The sequence below is a fragment of the Strongyloides ratti genome (genome assembly GCF_001040885.1).
Source record: "Strongyloides ratti genome assembly S_ratti_ED321, chromosome : X".
Classification (NCBI taxonomy): domain Eukaryota; kingdom Metazoa; phylum Nematoda; class Chromadorea; order Rhabditida; family Strongyloididae; genus Strongyloides; species Strongyloides ratti.
Window position 1 is genome coordinate 1,400,985 of NC_037309.1, and position 21,371 is coordinate 1,422,355.

Genomic DNA, 21,371 nt, shown 5'->3' on the forward strand with positions numbered 1-21,371 from the left:
TTAGAAAAACTATTGGTATTGAATGATATTAAATAAAATTGAATCTCATGAGATTATCACTCTTGTTTTACAATTTTCTATGTTATAAATTTTCTTTTTCTCGATGACATTCCAATTTTATTTTCTCTATCAGAATTCTTTAATTTTTGATTCCCCTCACCATTTATAATTTTTTGTAATTGATTTAAATTTCGTTTGTTACTGGATGTTTCATTATTTTTTTGATTTTCTCCTGATACTGGTATTTTGTTTTTTATTTCAGGAATTGATAAGGGGGAAAGATGTATACTACTTTCATTGTTTTGGGCACTTAATGAATATTCTAAATTTTTTAGACCTCTTCTGGTTAATCTATTGTCAACATTTGGTATTTCAAAAGATGTTCTCCAAAAATATGTATTTTTTTCTTTATTTAATGATTCTATTTTTTTCCAGATTCCTGTAGGACATTTTTTTTTAGAGTCATAAGACTGTATGGCATTTTTAACTCCTAAAATACCTATTGTTTAACCTTGCATCTGCATCTAATAAAGTTACCTTTAAATTCTCTTTTCCTTTTTAAAGAATTATGAGAATCTTTAGCAATTTTATTTTTATCAGATGTAAATTCTGTACTCTCATCAACAGAAGATTCATTAGACCTATTTTTTTTCTTTAGATATTTTTTATAAAATATTTCATTATCTTTTGCCAAAAAACTATATTTAACTTGTGTTTTTTTCATCAATCCACTTGATGGCCCCCCATCATTCCTTGTTTTATAAAAATCATAATTACATTGGTTGTCTTCAGTAACGGTACCTAAAAAATTAGAAATTTTTCCAAGTTTATTAATATCTTCAATCTCATTACTATGTTTTATCATAAACTCTTTATTCAATGGTATTTGATCTAAATCATCCTCTTTTTCAATTTTTGTAGCATCAAATTTTATTTTTAATTGTTCTTCTTTTTCTTCTATTTTTTTATCTAAAACATCCCTTACAATCAAAGCAATTGAAGAATTTAAAACATGATCTAATATTTTATTTCTTTCATACATAAGCTCATTCAATTCTCTTTTTAAGTTAAATAACTTTCTTGTGACAGGATCACTTGTTGCCAAATAATCTCTCTCCCATATTAAATCTTTTAATTTACGATGTTCATCTTCTTCCTTTATACTTGAAAACCCAATTTGTTCTTTAAGTGTTTCTAAAGTCATTTTTTGAATTTCTTCTGCACTAAATCTAGTAATATTTTCAGATTTATTCCACAAATCAGTTCTTTCTTCAAAAAAAGTATGAAGATTACGATTTTTACAATATTCAATATATTTATTCCATTTATCTAAGTTTGATAAACATCTAGACATAAGCAAACGATTAATTAACATTTTTTCTGGTACACTTGTATAAAAAGTTTCTTTATTCTCAACAATTTTCCTACATTTTGGTTTGTGAAAATGAAAAAATTTCCATCCATATTCTTTTAATGCTATTTTTGAAGCAAAATCTTCATAAATAGTTTGATATTCAATTATAATATCACTTTTAAAAAGACCATTTCTTAATATACCATCACTTCCTATTCTTCTATTTCTTTCTTTAGTTGCACCAGAAATTGCAAGTTCAATACATTTTAATAAATCTGTTTTTTTTTGAAGTTCTTCTTCATTAGAATCATTTTTTAAAAAATTTCTAACATACTCTATTCTGTTATTGAAAAGACTATTAAGTTGACTACTATCTGAAAGTAAAAAATCCCAAAATTTTCTATTTCTAAAATCTACTAAAATATCATTTGTAGCAAAATAGTTAAGTACAACTTCTATGACACATTCAAAATATTTTTCTCTATAATTACTAGCTAAATCTGGATTAAAAACTTCAACTTTCTTATTAAAAAATCTTTTTTTAATAAAAAATCTTTGATATCTTCGACATCCATTTTTAAGTAATAAACCTTTTTTAATATTTTTTTTACGTTTTCTTTTAATTTCATTATATGTTGGAACTTTTACAGCATTATTCTGGGACCTTGTAACACGTTTCTCAAGTGATTTATCAGGAGTTTCTCCACGCGTTTTTCTTCTTGTACTTTTTCTAACAGGTTCTAATATTTTTTTTGAGGGTTTATCATTATTAACAACAGGAGTACTAGGATCTTTAGATCCTTCTGTTAAATTATTTTTACTTTTTCTTGGTGTTTTTTTACCAGAATTAACCGGTGGTTCATATTTTTTTGTTGGATAATCAAACTCACATATCTTTTGCGACATTTCATCGTTTAATCTGAAAGTTTTAAACACTTCTACCAGTTTTGAAGTTTTTGGGGGTTCTATAAATTCTTTTATTTCCTCATAAAATTTAGAAATAACTCCTTCAGAAGTCATTTTATGATATTTATTTCTTTCATCAGGATTATTTGTTGGTATCCAAACATCATCAAGTACATAATCATCATCTCCTTTTAATGCTTTTCTAATAAATTTATCAGATACTTTATCACCTATTGCTTTTAAAATACGTTTTTTAATTTTTGGTATATCATTTGCTCGACATTTATCATTTGGAACAAGTCTAAGTAAACTATCATGTTCATGTATTACCTCACGAACAACATGACATAAACTTTCATGCAAATCTTTAAAATCTTTTATAGACTGTTTATTAATTGTTCCTGATTTCATTAATTTTCTAAATTTAATTATAGCAGTAGATATTTCGTTTTTATCTGGATTTGATTCATCAACTATAGGTTCGGTAATTCCCGGTCTTTCTAGTACTTTAGAATAATCTGTTTGCAAAAATTTTTGTAATTCTGGTGCTTTTCTCTTTTTATTTGGTGAACCTGGAGGACGTCCTCTCCTACCAACAATTTTTGTTGATTTAATTTCTGGTGTAGCTGAAGTTGATAGAATAATTGACTTAGATGGTGCCTCTACTAAAGTTGATTCAACAACTGGTAAAACTTTTTTTTTCGACTCCTTACATAATGATTTATTTTTTTTCTTACTTTTTACAGTAGGTGATAAAGGACCAGGCTCATCTTGTTTCACTAAAATAATTTTTTTTGTAACTGGTTGTGAAGTTTCCTTAAAATCTTTATCAGCGACTTCATCAATCACCATTTGAACAGTTTCATTTACATTAACTAATTTTACTAGAGGATGAACCTTACTATAACGTGGCCGAGGTTTCATAGATTCTTCACTAAGTGTTATATTTGGATTATTTAACACACGATTTACAGTTTCTTCAATTCGTTTTAAACGTTCCTCCTTCTCTTTTTTTTCTTCTTCTGTGAGAGGCTTCCTTTTTATTTCTCTTTTCCTTTTCCCTTTCTTTTTGATATTTTTATCTTCTTCTACCTCAAAAACTTCATTTATTTCAATTTCCATATTTTCTAATGGTGGATCTGTATCATCATCCTCTTTGATAGTTTCATCAACAAGCTGTGTTTCATCTGAAGAGACATAATTAATATTATCCTCAACACTATCTGAAAGATTTAATTCAGTTTCATCAGTTTCAGATTCATCTTCTTCTACATCTGTGTATGATGAATGATATTCACTTCCCCTCGATACTATATCTTCATCACTGGATATTTCACTAAATGATTCATATTCCGTATCACTTTCTCCACTCGATAAGCTCGCAATTTTTTGCCTTTTTTTAGCCGTACTTGCTGCACTTTGTCGTGTTTCCCTTCTATTGCTTATATTATTCCTTGAATTATCTCTTCGAGTTGTAGCTTTTATAGGTTTTAAATCTGGTCTTGGACATTTCATTCCCATAGATTTATTTGCTTTTGAATTATCAATTGAACTACAATCTGATGTATCACTGCTTTCTTCAATTTTAACTGGCTTCATAAATTCCATTAAAGTAGTTTGGCGTGTTATTCTTTTATTTGTATTCAATTTACTATTTGTATTATTCTGAGAATTCTTTATTATGGATGATCTAGTTCTTGTTTCCTTTTGTGACTTTAATATAGGTTCATCGTCAGAGTCCAGTTGAATTGATGTTATGACATCTTCAGAAATGTTACTACTTCGAAGCCTACGCGTTCGAGGCATAATTTTTGCACTGACTAAAACAAGAAGGTAAATATTTTGTAATAAAATATGAAAATAATATAATCGTACGTATAAAATTTGTATTTAAAAATAATGAAATAACGTTCAAATGATAACAACAATATTTTAGTGATATGTTAAATATACATAATTAAATAATTTGAGAATCACGTGGCAATAAAATGGCATTTATAGTACCATTTTAATAATAACGTTAAAAATTATGTACCACATTTCAGGTTTTGCTATTAAAAGTACATTTTAATATGAAGTCAGAAATTTTACTATATTACAAAAATAATGTAAATTGATAAAGAAATAAAAAGTCAAAAAGATAAGAAAAAAAAAAACCAACTTCAACTATTAATAACATTATCTTAAAGAGGAATAAGGTATAAAAAGCAACTTTATTTTACATAAGAAAAGTTGCCTATTATATTATTTGGAAAAATGTATCTTCAATATTTTTATATAAACAAAGATTTTTTTTAAACAGTGAAAAAAAAATAGAGAATTCAAGATAAAATTAAACAAATGATCGGCATTGATTATGTAAATAAAAGTAGCAAAATATCTTTCAAAAAAATAATATTTATATTTTATATAAATAAGAATAAATGGAATAATTATAGCATAAATTAGCACACAATATTTAATCAATGGACAGTTAAACTGTCATACACATGTATTGGTTACTACATTGGACAACGGTTATATTGCCGCTCAAATAAAAAAAAAGGTCAGAGGTAATCAGCTATATGTTATTAATTACGTAAAAAGATTGTATGAAATAATTAACATTATTAAGACATAATATTGCAAAATAGACTAAACTATATTAAAAAAATCAATATAAAAATTAAATAATAAACTTTTATTACAAATTAATAAAATAATAAAGATATTTAAGAAATATGTTTGTGCAGAATAAAAAGAATACCATCTATGTTTAAGAGTTCCCTTTTCTCTTTAATTCTAAATCGGCTATCATTTGCGTAAGATCCATGATACCGCCTGTCTCAATACCCAAAATACACCAAATTGAATCACCAAATGGCATTCCAGTACTAGAATCAAACATCCTCCAACGACTAATTAAAACAGTTCCCGGAAAATTTGGTGCAACAATTGTTATATTAATTATATCAGTTTCCCCGGGTTTTAATGATTTTATTTCAATAATTGCATTTTCCGAATAATTATCACCCTCAACATATCTTAGAGTACAATTAAGTGGCCATGGAATAATTCCAGTATTACCAACTTCAAAAGTTTTAGTAACTCTTGTTCCTGGAGAAACACCTTCACCTAAACCAATGGTTGTTTCTTTTAAAACTGTCATTTCAGGAAGAGCTGGATAATAGTAACCATCTTCAATATTATACAGAAAATTCTTTCTCGTTCCTATACCAACATCTTGAATATGAAAAAATAATTTTATAGCTTCATCTAAATCCCTAAAAAAACATTAAAAAATATGATTATATAAGATTATTCTAACCAATGATTATAATTAAGATATAGTAAAGCATATTCTCTTGGTTGTCTAGCTACAACATTACAAATTCCAATAAATGTTTCAATTTTGTTGCATTGGTCTGTAAAAAAAAATTAAAAAATATAATCATTATAAGTATAATTATATTCAAATTCTTACCTTGGTCTAATGTAATGTCAGATAATTCGTAACGCATGATAAATATAGTTGCAAATAAAGCAACAAATAACAGTCACAATGTTTAAAATGACAGTTATTATTGTCCCTTTAAATTTCTATCTATAATTGGTAGTAAAATAATAATATTAATATATTAATAAATCTGATGATCAAGTAAAAATTTTTTAAGGAGTGAAACATTTGTCCAAATTAAAATATTTTCTTTGTGAAATAAATTTAACTCATTTCTTTACAATTAGAGTGATTTTTTATAGAAATTTAATAATAAAACAATTATATTTATTTTCATTAAGATAATATATATTAAGATTGATCTACAATAAAGTATATCATAATATTTAACATAAAAAAATTGTAAAATACATATGGTAAACATAATTTTTACTTGTAATATTTTTATTTTACAAAATACAATAGTCAAGGAGAGAAGCATGAAATTTGCATGTAAAAGAAATAGTCAAATCTTATCACGATTAAATGTGTTTGTATGTTTTTTTTTTCTATTGTTACATTTTGATTTTCTTAATATGCTTTCAACAAAAATTTAATTAATGAAATTATATAAAAATTTGTTTTATAAATTGTGAGATAAACTTTTTTTTTTTTTAAATTGTGAGATAAATAAAGCTACTTGATTATGTTTTATGAAAAGTTATTATAATAATAGGTTTTAGTTATATGATAAACTTTTAAACATTAAACATAAAAATTATATTATTTCATCTCTAGTAAAAAAAATTATTTGATTACTACTATTTGGGATTTGTTTAATGAAACTTACATATTCCAAACTACATTAGAATTAATTACATAATTAAAAAACAAATAATATTAATTAATCAAGAGAGATTTTTATATAATATTTATATATTTTAGTAGACCTTATAACAGTCAATAGATAAAAAAAAGTGTAATTATTTCATATTGGTTTAATATTTTATAAGAAAGTATATGTTAAAATTTATTTAATATTTTTATTAAATTTAAGAAATAATTTTTTTATAGAAAAAAAAAACAAAAAAAGTATAAGTAATAAAATCTTTTACATTTTCTTACACCATTTATTTTATAACAAACAGATATCCAAGTAAATATTATTTATAATAATATTGGTATATAAAAAAATTGAATACAAATTAATGAATGGTAAACAAAATTCATTTGCAAAAAATCAATATAAATTTTACTATGCAATTGATAGTAGTTTATGAAATAAAAAAATTATAAGTGTTAATATAATGATGAATGAATAATAAAAAGGATTAATAAACCAACATAAATACAATAGTTATAAGTTATTAAAACAATTTAAGCATCAACTGTTTCATTTATTGTTTGCGTATCTTCTTGGCGATTCATTTTTTCAAAATAATAATATTGGTTAATGACATATGCATCACATATACAACAACCTAGTGATCCAATCAACCAAGGTAAATGTCTTAACAAATACATCCAACCTGTGGCTTCAAAAAGAACAGATAAACCATAAGTCAAATTACCAGCGACAATAATATAAAACATATGAATTGAAAGACCTTCACATGATTGTCTTTCATTATTTTTTATAACTTGTGGAATTCGACCTGCCAAATAACAAAGTGCACCAATTGTTCCTATTACAAATCCTATTCCTTCAGCATGCTCTAATATAAATTTTCCAATAAATGCATGCTCATCTCCAATCATATCAGTTGTATTATAATATTTATAATTAGTTATTCTATTTCCAGTAAGTAATGATGCACTAGATATTCCCATAAACAAAGCTGGTATGACTAATGGTTGTTCTTCAACACCATCTACTTGATTAAATCCACGTCCTAAAAAAATAAAAGGTTAATCAAATAATTTTTTAAATAATAATATAAAATACATACCTATACCATTAATAGTTGAATATAAATGTTCATAATAAATGTATTGAAGAAGCAATATACAATCTTGACATATATAATACAAAGCAATAATTTTTTGTAAAGGTTGTTGATTAGTTAATATTGATCCAAAAAGATTACATGAATCACCGATAAACCAAAATACTAGAAAATATATAGAAAGACCATTACACCGTTTTTGTTTATAATTATGATAAAGTTGTGGTATTAATGGTAAAAGCCAAAGTAATAGTGAAACAAATCCAATAACAAAACCTATAAATTTCCATGGTGAATCAACACAATCACCAAATACATTTTGAATCCATTTTATTCCATCAGGACATTCTTTATCTGTTGAATTACCAACCGTTTCAGTAATAAATGATTCATTTATATTTGAAAGAATATAACTTCCAGTTAACGATGGAAGCGTGAAATATTTATGAATCATTTCTAATGACAAATATTACAATTAAATGGTTAGTCTATAAATGTTAAAAAAATATTAAAAAAATTGTAAATAAAAGTTAAAATAGTTATAAAACAAATTTGGTCATTTAGGGAAATAAAATAAAATTGAATGACATGATATTATCAAAAATTCACAAAACTGACCATATTAAGTAATATAGATACTAGTTAAAAATTTTTTATCAATTTATTAATATTTTTCATATCAGTCAATAATTAGAGTATGGATAAAATATATTTTTGATAGTAAAAATTTAATCATATAATGATAAAATATAAATATAAAAAGTTTTCAGTGAAACATTTATATATCAAAGAAAGTAATCAGAATTTTCCTTTAATTTTCTATTTATATAATTATATAACGTAATTAGTAATGATTATTGATTTTGTAGAACTTTACTTATAATTAATTGGCATTAGATAATATTGTATAAATAATAATAAAAATAAATATAATCAATCATCTTACAACGAATTCATTCATAATTCCAATTCTTCGTTAACAACACATTCATATTTTTATATTTAGAGATATAGTATTATCAGTATATTTAAATATTTATACTTTAAAATACAAACATATCGGTATAATTTCTAAATAAAAGACTTCAAACGTAATTATTATTATTATTTTTTTTTTTTTTTTGCTTAAATATTTCTAACTGATTGATTAAATCATTACTCTAGATAGTGTTTAACAAACACGCTTACATAACAGAGTCGTGCAACATTTTTATAAAATCTATAAACAAATAGTTATTATTATTAAATTTATATAAATAGTTAATTATTTAAGAATTTTACAATTATTAATCATAATTCTAGGTGTCTAACGGGTTGATTTTATGAAAATAATATCATGGATGATTTGTTGGGAGAAATTCTTGGTCAAGTACAGGCAACAACAAAAGCTAAACCAGTTGTCAGTTTTTAATATTTTACCATAGCTAAAATGTTGTAATTTTAGGCGAAAGAATATAAAAGTGCTAAAAGAATTGCTGAGGAACGAGAAATTGCTGAGTATGAAGCTGAGAGAAAGGAAAGAAGTGAAAGAAATAAGATATTTGAATTAAAAGCCAAAGAAAGAGCTTTAGATGCAAGAATTCGGGAAGCAGTTAAAAAAAATAAAGGACGTGTAACTGCTAGAATGTCAAAAGAATTTGGTATGGACTTGTTGATTATGCAAGAAAGATACGGTTCTGATGTTGATGTTCTTAGAAAGCTTCAAAATGAAAAAGAGAAAGATAACTTAACAACAGACTGGCAATGTGATAAATTTGCTCATGGTGCATTAAAAGCACAGAAATTACGTGAACAGTTAAGTAAGAATAAAAAAATTACAGCTGCAGCTAAAACATCCAAAAAAGCTATTAATTTCGATGAAATGGTTGAAGATTTGGCAAGTCGTGAAAAACGAAAAAGTGAAGCCAAAAAAGAAGCACAAAATCAAACAAAGATATCACAAGGGCAAAATTTATCATTTATTGATATACTTAAAAAAGCTACACTTAATAAATCTGAAAAAGGTGAAACATCTAAACAAGTAGAAAAGTCAAATAGAATTGATAAAGAAAAAGAAAAAAAATCATTGGATTATAAAAAAAGTTCTTTAACTTCACATAGTAATAATGATTCAAAATATTCTAATAATTTTCAAAAAATAGAAAAAAAATATCCCTCAAATGAACAAAAAATAAAAGATGACAAAAAACAAAGTTATAATATTTCCAATAAGCTAGATGATTATCGTCATAAGACTTTAACTAATAAAGAAGACTATTCAAGAAAAATGAATGATGAAAAAATTAAGAGTCAAATTTCACATAATAAAAACAATATTAATACAATAAAAAATGTATCTAAAATAATTCCTTCTATATCAACAAATAATAAACATTTAAGTAAAACAGATGGACATAAATCTAATGTGTCAGATATTTTTAAACGCCCATCAGAAAAAAGAAGAGAAATGAAGGAATTAGAAAAAAATTCTTCAAAATCATTAAACAATAAAGGAAATAAAAAAAGTGACATTGAAATGGATAAGATTCGTGCATTACAAGAACGTGAACGTAAAAAACAGGAAATTTTTAAGGCTATGAGAGAAGTTGAAATTCTACGTAATAAAGAAACAGAATTATATAATGATAAAAAAAAGGATAAAAAATTGACACCGAAAGAAAAGGGTAACAACTATAAGATAGATAGAAATTTTGAAAATGGTCGCAAAAGATCACACGGAATGTTTGATAAACCCATTCGCAAAAAAAATAAGAGATCATATGATGATAATTATGTTGATGATTATGATTCTGAGGATAGTTTAGCTGATTTTATTGATGATGAATTTGAAGAGGAAGTTCCAGATCGTAAAACAATGAAAGAAGCATTAAGGTATATCATTTATTTTATATTATTTATTTTATTTTTTTTTTTAATTAATATTTTTAGAGGCATAGCAAAAAATTATGACAGAGCACGTTGGAGAGAAAATGAGAGAAGAATTAATGATCGTGATATGATTTCATCTTTTAGAGATATTGATAGAGAAGAAAGAAAATCATTAAAAATAGGATATCAAGAAGATTTAGAGGAGGCTAAAAAAGGTTCAGAAGCATTGTAAAGTCATTTCAACTTTTTTTTTTATCTGTAACCACTAAAACATAAATAAAGCATTGCTTAATATTAATTAAAATATCTATATACTATTAATCTTATACAACTATTAATAAAAAACATTTTCATGATTCATATATGTTGAGGTATAAATTATTTTAATATATTTAAAAAAATAATTATATTACATTTGTTTTTCCTTCTTAAAAATTTTATAATCATGCTTTGAGAAATATTATTATTACTTCCTTTTGCCTCTTGGTCTTGTAGACTGGCAAAAAAAAAAACACATCATATTGTATAGTCTTACTTTCTTAAAGATATTTTTTTTAAATAGAAATTAATTTTTGTTTAAGGTATAAAACTTAACTGTGAAATATAAAATTTTATTGCCATTAACAAATATCTATAAATGAACAATTTTAATAAATTAAATTTTTTTTATACTTTAACTATAAAGTAATTTTTTTATAATAATTTTTTATGATAATAAAGTAAGATAATTTTTTTTAAAATATACTACATATATTATATTATAAGTTTACTTAAAATAAAATTTTTAAAGAATTTTATTTGCTTTTAAAAAAAAACAACAGATGATTAATTTTTTCATTTAATATGTACATATAAATTTGAAATTAAAATTAACATTTCAACTTTTATATCATTTATAAATTTAGCAAAAAAGAAGAATTTTTCATTAAGGTAGTGGTTATAGAATACTATATTATATTTTATCTAAAATATAAACATTAATAAATTTATTTTATTAAATTTTTTTAGTTAATTTATCTATAGTTGCTTAGCATCTACTAAATTTTTATTTTTGGTTTATTCTTTAAATATCCTTGGTAACATGAAAATAGTAGTTTAATAAGATAATTTCTAAATCTTCAAATTTGATATATTTTTATTTTAAAAAAAAAATGGAAAATTTTGCTACCAATTTATATTTTATTTCTATACAATGGATTCTTCAATTACTTATATTAACAACTACTATAATGATATTAATAAAGATGCAAAATGAAGATTTTACTGTTATATCAGATCCTATTTACCAACATTTTACTGGTTCACATATTTTTTCCGGAACTACTTTTTATTTAAATCAACTTAATAATCAAAATAAAACTGAAAATGAAGATCGCTTTTATAAAATAAAACCAAATATCTGGATAAAAACTTGGGTTGAGTATTATCTTGGTTGGCAAATAGCTTCATCTACTTTTTCTATTTTAACATTATGTCTCAAATTTTGTGCTTTTAAATTTAAACAATCATTACTTGTAATACCTAATATTGTTTCATTATTCATTGATATTATAATTAACCTTCTGGGATTTTGTAAGTTCTAAAAATAATATAGTCAAATGTAATATTATATCTTTAATATTTTAGCTGTATTTTTGGCATGTATTTTAAAAATACCATTATATGTAAGATTCACATTTTCTGTTGAAATTTTAATGATATATCAGATGGCTTTTCTTTTATCATCAGTATGTATTCATATTATTTCGCTTGGTGTCACTAAAAAATTTTATATATCTCTTCAAAGCGCTAATAATATAAAAACACATGAAATTGTCTATTAAATTAATAATTTACTATATTTTTTTACTACACAATTATTTAAAAGAAATATAAAATTAGATGTACTTTTCAAATTCTGTGACATGAAAGTTGTTTTATTAATGAATAAATGGTAAAGAAAAAAAAAAGAAGAAAATTTCAAACATATTATAATTAAGAATGTTAAATAAAATTATATAATATTTTATTTATTAAAAATGAATTTAATATGAAACAAAAATTACGCTTCAAAATTATTAATTTTACATAAATTTTTTATTTTTATATATTGATTAAAAATATTATTAAATGTTGGCTACTCTTTTTATTATATAAAAATTATTTTTTTTAAACATAATTATATTTTTTTTTATGTTAAAAAATGTATTTATTTAAAAGAAGTAATTCCAATCATAATTATTATTTATTATAAAGATTAATGTTTTTTAATTGTATAAGATCAATTTTTGTAACAAAAAATAAAAGATTAAATGTAATATAAATTAAAGAATAAATAAATGACAAATAATATTTTGAATATATATAAATAAATTTTTATATTTTTTTTTTTGTAATCAAGTTGACATAATAAAGAGTTTTTCATTCATTTTAAAATAATTTTTTTTTGTACCACCAAATATTTATATTAAAAGGTTTTGTTGTTCTATTTAAAGTTATATGTTAAAATGTAATTTAAAATTTCTTTGAATAAAACTATTTATTCTTTTGTAAAAATTGTTTTATAAAAAGAAAATTAAAAATATTGCAATCAATCAAAATGTATATACAAATATATTTATATATATATATATATATATATATGGAATATTTTATTGAAAGTAAACAAAATAATCTTATTCATTTGAACGTCATATAAATTTATAAGTAAGGACATCCTTGAAAGTTTTATCATGTTAGTTTTATAATTATTTATTATCATTATTTTTAAATAGTTAACAATTTATTAACTTTATATATATATAATTATCAATATCAAATTTATTATCAGTTATAAATAACTTTTAATTTTGTCAATTCTTTACTTTCGATTTATAATTTTTTGGTTAAAAAAGTTTTATATGTATTTATCAATTTGTAACATTCTTTCTTAGAAATAAAAATGTTATAAATAGTTGTAAATAAATAAATTTATAGTTTACCTATTAATAATTTTATTAATAAGAATGAATTAATTTGAATTCTTAATAAAATTGCTGATGTGTATGTATATTAAAGTAATCTTATCATTATGTAAAGAAAATATATCTTGTTCTTTGAATACTATATATTTTAAATTACTTTTAAAGTTATTCATTAATAATTTTGATAAATAATCATCTTTACTGATTATATTTTCAGGAATTTCAAGTCTTTAAAAAATCTTTTTTTAATAAAGTTATTGAATAATAAATAATTTCTTTTAACTTTAATAGTAAATTGTTGATTATTTTAAGATACACTTTGTACTTTATATCAGAAGCTTTATTTTTCCTTAATCATATTGTCAAATATTACAATATTAGTTAAAATACTTGAAAATTTATATAAATAATGAAATAATCTTTTTGACTAACTTTGGAATGTGTGGGATGTGAAGCTGATAAAGAGAAAATTTTGTAATTTTAAAAATTTTAACAATTAATAAATACTTTTGTCATCACTATATATATGTATAAATATATAAGAATTTTATTTCACAAATCATTATTATAAAAATTTTTATATTTTAACTAATTAGTTTTACTTTAAAGATATGACATATTAAATAAATTAATATATAAATACATCTTACTAAACATTAAAAATATTTTCTCAATTCTTATTTATTTTAATACATTAATTTTATTTAATGATCCAAATATAATTATTTACCTTAAAATTACAATTTTCACAATATTAGTAATTAATAATATAAAAATAAAACAAGTGATGATTTATAAAAATAATTTTATTATACATTCTAATAGATTTTATAAAAATTTTTTTGTTCATTGTCAATTAAATCACTCATAGTGAATTTAATTTATTACGATAGAAATTTATTTTAGTATCTCAATAATTAATTATTCTAAAATTACCTATATTGCTATACAATAAATAGATCATTATTATAACTTGATTTTTATACTAAAATAAGAAAAAAAAAATAGTAATATGTATAATATTATATACAAAAGAAACGCCTTTGTTGCATTGTTTTTGTAATATTATATAAGTATAAATATTATAATAAACTTTTAAATATTTAATCCCAAATAATGTTTTAATGAGGAATTAATACTTTTAGTATTGGAAAATTCTTTTATTTATCATTATTTATAAATATATATATATATCCATTCTTACTTGTTTTTATGTTTATCTCTAAATAATAATAATAATAATATTTAAATATTTTTATTGTTCATTTATCAATATTACTATTAAAAAAAAAGTATTTTTTTATTTATACTTTCAAACATTTCTAGTTTCATATTGTAAGTCATCATATATTTTTTTTTACTTAAATATTTATCATTTTTTTAATTCCTTTTTAATCAGTATTATAATAAAATAAAAAACTAAAAATTAAATAATATTAATCTGATTTATTAATATTATTATCAACTTTATAGGTATTAAAACTTATAATATTATTTAAATATATTTAAGAAATTTTTAGGAAGATAAATAAAATGTATATAAAAAAAATGTATTATAATAAAAATGTATTATAATAAAAATGTTGGAAAAAAATTTCTAGTAATTTATATATAAATTTACCTTAAAACCATTAAATTTCAATACGATTAAATATTTATTTACCATATTCTAATATATTTAAAAAAATTATTTTATACAAAAGTTGAACTTTTATAATTGTTAGTGATTTTATCACTTTGTTTATTTATTTGATTATCATTCAACTAAACTTTTGTTAAAAAGTCATGCTTCTATTATTATATATTGTATCTACATTTTCATGAATACTGAAAGCAAATAGTTAAAAAAAGATGAATAGGTCATGAGTTGTTTATAAAATCTACAATAATTTTTATAACTATATATATATCTTTTTAACAAACATGTAGGATAACTTGAAATTATCAATCATAATTTTTTATTATTAAAAATTTTTTTTTAAAAAAAAAATTACCATAATATAAAAAATTTATTTGTAAATAAAAGATAAAAATAAAAGAAATTATTTTTTTTTATTTATTTAAAGTGACTAATTAAAATGTGTCATATTTTTAATTTAATAATATTGATGAAATACACTAATCTTTTCTGCATAATTGCTCATACCATCATAAGAAATTAATTTGAAAGTTTGTCTATCTTTATATGACTAAGGATAAAAGATGTTAATTACCAAAGTTTTTTTTTTTTAATTATATTTAAGATTAACACATTCTTATAATCACGGTTTTTATTTGATTAATGATAAAAAGTTTTCATGAATATGTATTTTTATTTAAAAGGTATTTGGAATAAAATAAATCAAACAAATAAAAGTATTTTGTATTTTATTGTGTCTTATATATATATATGTATACATTTACAAGGTAAATTTACATATTTTCATTTTAATTATTCTTAAAATTTTTACAATGTTATAAAATGATTTTACTATTTATAATGTAAAAATATTTTAATTTTAAGAAATTAAAATAATTTATTCAAAAACTTTTGATGTCATTTTTATTAAGAAATTACTTTTTTTAGTTGTATAATATATTATATTCTATTTACTTTAATTAAATTTTAATGTTAACAATATTTTCTTTTACTATATATACAAAAGAGCTTATCTTTTTTTAATAAATTTGTATAAATCTCTGCTTTTCTTCTTAATGGTAATATTTGATTAACTATCATTTCACAGTAACTTTATAAACAAATATATTTATTACAATATTTTTCTTTAAATGTAATATAAAAACTTTTTTTTAACAAAATTTTTAGATAAAGGTTATGAGAATTACTTAAAATTTTTAGTTCATAAAAAAATTCTTTCTTAAATTAATTATATTCCAAATATTTCTATTTTTCAATTAAATATTTGTTTAGAAATTTCAAAAAAAAAAGTATTTAAAAAAAATTTTTTTTAATATTTTTGACTCCACCTATATAATTACAAAATTACTTCTTAGATTGCAACACCTATTAATAAGAGTTACTTAGAAAAGATATGTTTAAAATGACAAACTTCTATTTAAATGTGACTCAGTTCTTTAACACCTTCCTATCAGTAGGAGTAATGATTCATTCAAATTTTTTAAATAAATTGGTATTTAAAAGTTATACTTCTTCATTGATATTTATTACTTTTAAAAGTTAAATATATAATCATATAAATAGATTTATATTTTAATACATTAATAATATAAATTTTTGATTGTTTTTTTTTAATCAAAAACATTTATTTGTTTATCAAAATAATTCATGTTTTAAAATTATATTGTATAAAAAGATTATCATTTTACAGTTATTTAATTTTCAGATTTATTTAATCACTCTAGATGCATAGTTACTTAACATTATAATTGTTATGGATTTTGAGTATATAAGGATTAAAAAGTGACTTTATTGGTATTTATGTTAAATTTTATATATAATTTGAAATCTATTTTCTATTAATATCATTCTTCTAAACATATATATAACACATTTAAAATTATAAATTTTTATTTTAAAAAAAATATTCCATTTTTACGAGTTATCTTTCTTTTTTTGTTTAAATAGATTATTATAAAATACTACAATAGACAAAAATTTGAAGTATTTTTGTAATATAAAGAATGAAGTTAACAATATTATTAAAGAAATATATAATTTAAACTTTTGTTTATTTTCTCTTATCCATAATTTAAATATTATTTTTATTTTTAAACCATAATTACTCATTGGAAAAATGTCATTATCATTTTATAATAATAGTTTCAGAATCATATTATTCCAGATCATGTCACCATATTATATAACACCAAATCATTATTAAATAGTATTAACAAAATACTAATATACATTTTTAGTATAAATTATGAAATATAAGTTATGAAACATTTAAAACTATTATTTTAATAATGTAAAATTTTTATGTATTGAGGTACAATTTTAAAAAAAAATTATTATACTTCATGATTATTTACATATATATTATCAATGAGTATTTAAGATTATTTTAATAGTTTACAATTTTACCTTTATATTAAATATTTTATTACTTTCCTTATCAGTATTAAAAGTTATTATGCAATAGAATAATATTTTTATTTCTAAAGCTCTCTTAAATTAAAATTATTAAACATTTTTTTTTAATATTACTTATGATTTTATAAAATAAATATATACATATCAATTTTTTTTTGTTAAAAATTTAATGTTTGATATTCTAAAATTAATATATTTGTTTGCAATTAATCATACTTTTTAAATTTTCTTTAAAAAAAAAGTTATTTATATTTAACATTAATAATACTTTTATATATTTATTACTATTGTTAAATACTTAAATTGAATGTCTTTAAAAAGAAAAGAAATATAATAATTAATATTTGTATAAATAATTTATTTCTTAAAATTTCATTTTTATATATTTTTTTATTAATATAACATAAAAATATTGACATGGGCAAAAAAAAAAAAACTAGATTATATATATTAAAAATTTTCGGAACATTGATATCATTTTATTTATATATAAATTTATTAAAAAAGAATGTATTCCTTAGATATTTACCTTAATGTGAGATGAAGACATAAAATAAAGTATATTTTTAAAATTAGCAAATAAAAAAAAATTTGTTAACATTTATATATTAATCCTAATTTTATTATATAAATTATTTTATAAAAATATATTATACCTTAACATTAAACTAATATTATTATATAGTTATATAATTTGATATTGACATTTTTGTATTATTAATGGACTGTATAACCATAGAACTTTTATATATTAAAAAAAAAATATAATGAAATATATATATATAATTATACATTTAAAATTTATTAAATAGTTAAAAGTAATGTTATGAACTATGAAAAGAAATATACATCTTTAGGTTATTGTATATTGGTAAATGTTATAATAATTTTTATACTATAAATCAAGTAAACAAAATTAATGTGAGATGGCAATAGTAGTTATACTGTTGATTTTAAAGTAAAAAAAAAAAAGTTATTATTTTAAAATGATTATGAAGGGGGGTATTACTTGATCACATCACTATACAATAAACGTTCTCTATTAATATCTTTATATGTATATATATATAAAATTCAAGGTGGAATGTATATTATGGTGTTGGATTTATATTATAATTTGTGTCATTGCCATACCATTTAAGGGCATCAAATAATAATTAATTATACCACTATTAGTATAATCATTAAATCTCCATTCTTTTATTATATTAAAACTTTAATATATCTTAAAAATAACATTTTTATATAATTATATTTTAAATTTATATATATGTATATATATATATATATTATTTTTTTTTTAGTCATTTCTTCTTTATGCAAAATCAAACAAATACACTTGATTTAAAATTTTCGTTTTACTTTTAATATTTTTAATGGAAGGTGTATTGTATCTTTAATTCTAAGCTTCTATACCATACCTGTTTTTAAAGACTTTAATACAATTTGCGTATTGTATGCAAAATGGCTACATTATTTAAGTACATTGTTATAGTGATTAACTGTATAATAGTTTGAACAGTCAATTGGAGCAAATCTTTTTTACCAACATTTCTTGCTCCATCTTTTTAACTTTGAGGATTAATCATTTATGTAGAAGTTTCATTTATTATTTTATGTAAATATATTGTATATATATATATACGAAGTTACTTCATTATTGATAATTTAATCGCAAATGAATATATTTTACAAAAGTTATCATTTATTTTAAAATATATAAAATATATATTTTGTAATAATTTTTTTTCTTTATATATAACATCAACATTTAATTTTTTTTATTATTATAATATTAAAAAAAGTTTATCTTTATGTTTAAGAAATGTTTAAATAACTAATTTATGTTCATTTACATTTATTTCTCCATTTATTTTTGTGATAATATTAATGTACTGATAATGGCATTATCAATTATATTATAGTCATTATAAAAGAATCTATTAATGTTTTATTTATTAATCTTTTCTTTTCTACACGTTTACATTGATAAAAAAATTTTTATAATTTATTAATTTTTATTTTTATAGTATATATTAAAAAAAAAAAACATTTTGTTTTTTTTATTAAATAGCTTAACATGGCACAAAAAGAAAGTTCTGATTATGAAATTCAATATAGATCTACCATTCAACCACGTACTGCCGTAAGAAGTCAAACAAGACAATCTGGTAGTTATTCAACTGGATCTGGTGGTGGTGGTCGTGTTTTAAAAATGGTAACTGAAATGGGATCAGCTTCAATTGCTGGAATTAGTCCTGCTCTTAGTGCTAATGCTGCTCAATCATTCTTAGAAGCTACAACTAAAGAAAAAAAAGAGATGCAAGGTTTAAATGATCGTCTTGGAAATTATATTGATAGAGTTAAAAAACTTGAAGAACAAAATCGTGAATTAGTTGCTAGTCTTGAAGAACTTCGTGGACGTTGGGGAAAAGATACTAGTGAAATTAAAATTAAATTTAGTGATTCACTTGCTTCAGCCAGAAAAGATATTGATGATGCTGCACGTAGAAAAGCTGAAATTGATGTTAAAGCATCAAGACTTCGTGATGATTTAGCTGAATATAGACATCGTTATGAAGATATTCAACATCGTCGTGAAGCTGATCAAGAAAAAATTACTCAATGGAAACATTCAATTGCTGATGCACAAAATGAACTTTCTATGCTTCGTGCTCGTTGGAAGCAACTTACAGAAGAAGAAAAACGTCTTGCAAATGATAATATTAGATTACGCGATGAATTGATTAAGGCACGTAATGATCTCGATGAAGAAACACTTGGAAGAATTGACTTCCAAAATCAAGTACAAACACTTATGGAAGAACTTGAATTCCTTAGACGTGTTCATGAACAAGAAGTTAAAGAATTACAAGCACTTCTTGCTCAAGCACCAGCTGATACACGTGAATTCTTTAAAAATGAATTGGCACTTGCTATTCGTGATATTAAAGATGAATATGATTATATTGCTAAACAAGGAAAACAAGATATGGAATCATGGTACAAACTTAAAGTATCAGAAGTTCAAGGATCAGCTAATAGAACTGTTATGGAATCTAATTATCAACGTGAAGAAATTAAAAGAATGCGTGATAATATTGGAGATCTTAGATCTAAATTATCTGATCTTGAAGGAAAGAATTCTCTTTTGGAGAAAGAGGTACAAAATCTTAACTATCAACTTAATGATGACCAAAGACAATATGAACAAGCTCTTAATGATAGAGATTGTAATCTTCGTAGAATGCGTGAAGAATGCCAAACATTGGTTGCTGAACTTCAAGCTCTTTTGGATACCAAACAAATGTTGGATGCTGAAATTGCTATTTATAGAAAAATGTTGGAAGGTGAAGAGTCTCGTGTTGGACTCCGCCAAATGGTTGAACAAGTCGTCAAGACACATTCTCTTCAACAACAAGAAGATACTGATTCTACTCGCAATGTTCGTGGAGAAGTTCAAACTCGTACCACTTTCCAACGTGCTGCTAAAGGAAATATAACAATTCCTGAATGTGATGCTAATGGTAAATTTATTGTTTTAGAAAATACACATAGAAATAAGGTATGTTTATAAAAAAAAATATATATAAATAATTAAATAATATAATTATAGGAAGAAGATATTAGTGAATGCAAATTGAAACGTAAACTTGATAATCGTCCAGATATTGTTTATACATTCCCATCAAATATTATCTTGAAACCAGGACAAACAATAAAGATTTATGCTAAAGGACAAGGACCATACAATCCACCTCATTCATTAGTATTTGAACAAGAAAATACTTGGGGAGTTGGTGCAAATGTTGTGACAACCTTCTTAAATAAGGATGGAGAAGAAAGGGCTACACATACTCAAAGAACTGTTCAAACTGGACAATAA

At 21.6% G+C, this 21,371-nt stretch overlaps 6 protein-coding genes across 6 annotated transcripts; 3 read left to right on the forward strand and 3 right to left on the reverse strand.

The window, feature by feature from the left end:
* Window positions 1-77: 77 nt before the first annotated feature.
* Window positions 78-4,066, reverse strand: SRAE_X000029200 (Hypothetical protein; the record flags this gene model as incomplete). Its single annotated transcript, XM_024644620.1, has 2 exons — window positions 78-490; window positions 538-4,066. The coding sequence occupies 2 exons, from the start codon at window positions 4,064-4,066 to the stop codon at window positions 78-80; spliced, it is 3,942 nt and encodes a 1,313-aa protein (XP_024510160.1).
* Window positions 4,067-5,015: 949 nt separating this feature from the next.
* On the reverse strand, window positions 5,016-5,760 carry SRAE_X000029300 (Hypothetical protein; the record flags this gene model as incomplete). Its single annotated transcript, XM_024644621.1, has 3 exons — window positions 5,016-5,523; window positions 5,568-5,664; window positions 5,724-5,760. 3 exons carry the CDS (start codon window positions 5,758-5,760, stop codon window positions 5,016-5,018), a joined length of 642 nt encoding a protein of 213 aa, XP_024510161.1.
* Window positions 5,761-7,052: 1,292 nt separating this feature from the next.
* On the reverse strand, window positions 7,053-8,075 carry SRAE_X000029400 (PQ-loop repeat-containing protein; the record flags this gene model as incomplete). Its single annotated transcript, XM_024644622.1, has 2 exons — window positions 7,053-7,567; window positions 7,625-8,075. 2 exons carry the CDS (start codon window positions 8,073-8,075, stop codon window positions 7,053-7,055), a joined length of 966 nt encoding a protein of 321 aa, XP_024510162.1.
* An 882-nt stretch (window positions 8,076-8,957) lies between these two features.
* On the forward strand, window positions 8,958-10,721 carry SRAE_X000029500 (Hypothetical protein; the record flags this gene model as incomplete). Its single annotated transcript, XM_024644623.1, has 3 exons — window positions 8,958-9,020; window positions 9,066-10,492; window positions 10,550-10,721. The coding sequence occupies 3 exons, from the start codon at window positions 8,958-8,960 to the stop codon at window positions 10,719-10,721; spliced, it is 1,662 nt and encodes a 553-aa protein (XP_024510163.1).
* A 1,012-nt stretch (window positions 10,722-11,733) lies between these two features.
* On the forward strand, window positions 11,734-12,312 carry SRAE_X000029600 (Hypothetical protein; the record flags this gene model as incomplete). Its single annotated transcript, XM_024644624.1, has 3 exons — window positions 11,734-12,061; window positions 12,116-12,153; window positions 12,196-12,312. The coding sequence occupies 3 exons, from the start codon at window positions 11,734-11,736 to the stop codon at window positions 12,310-12,312; spliced, it is 483 nt and encodes a 160-aa protein (XP_024510164.1).
* A 7,253-nt stretch (window positions 12,313-19,565) lies between these two features.
* SRAE_X000029700 (Lamin Tail Domain domain and Intermediate filament protein family and Intermediate filament, ifa/ifb family-containing protein) lies at window positions 19,566-21,371 on the forward strand (the record flags this gene model as incomplete). The annotated part of the gene is made up of 2 exons (XM_024644625.1): window positions 19,566-21,050; window positions 21,102-21,371. The coding sequence occupies 2 exons, from the start codon at window positions 19,566-19,568 to the stop codon at window positions 21,369-21,371; spliced, it is 1,755 nt and encodes a 584-aa protein (XP_024510165.1).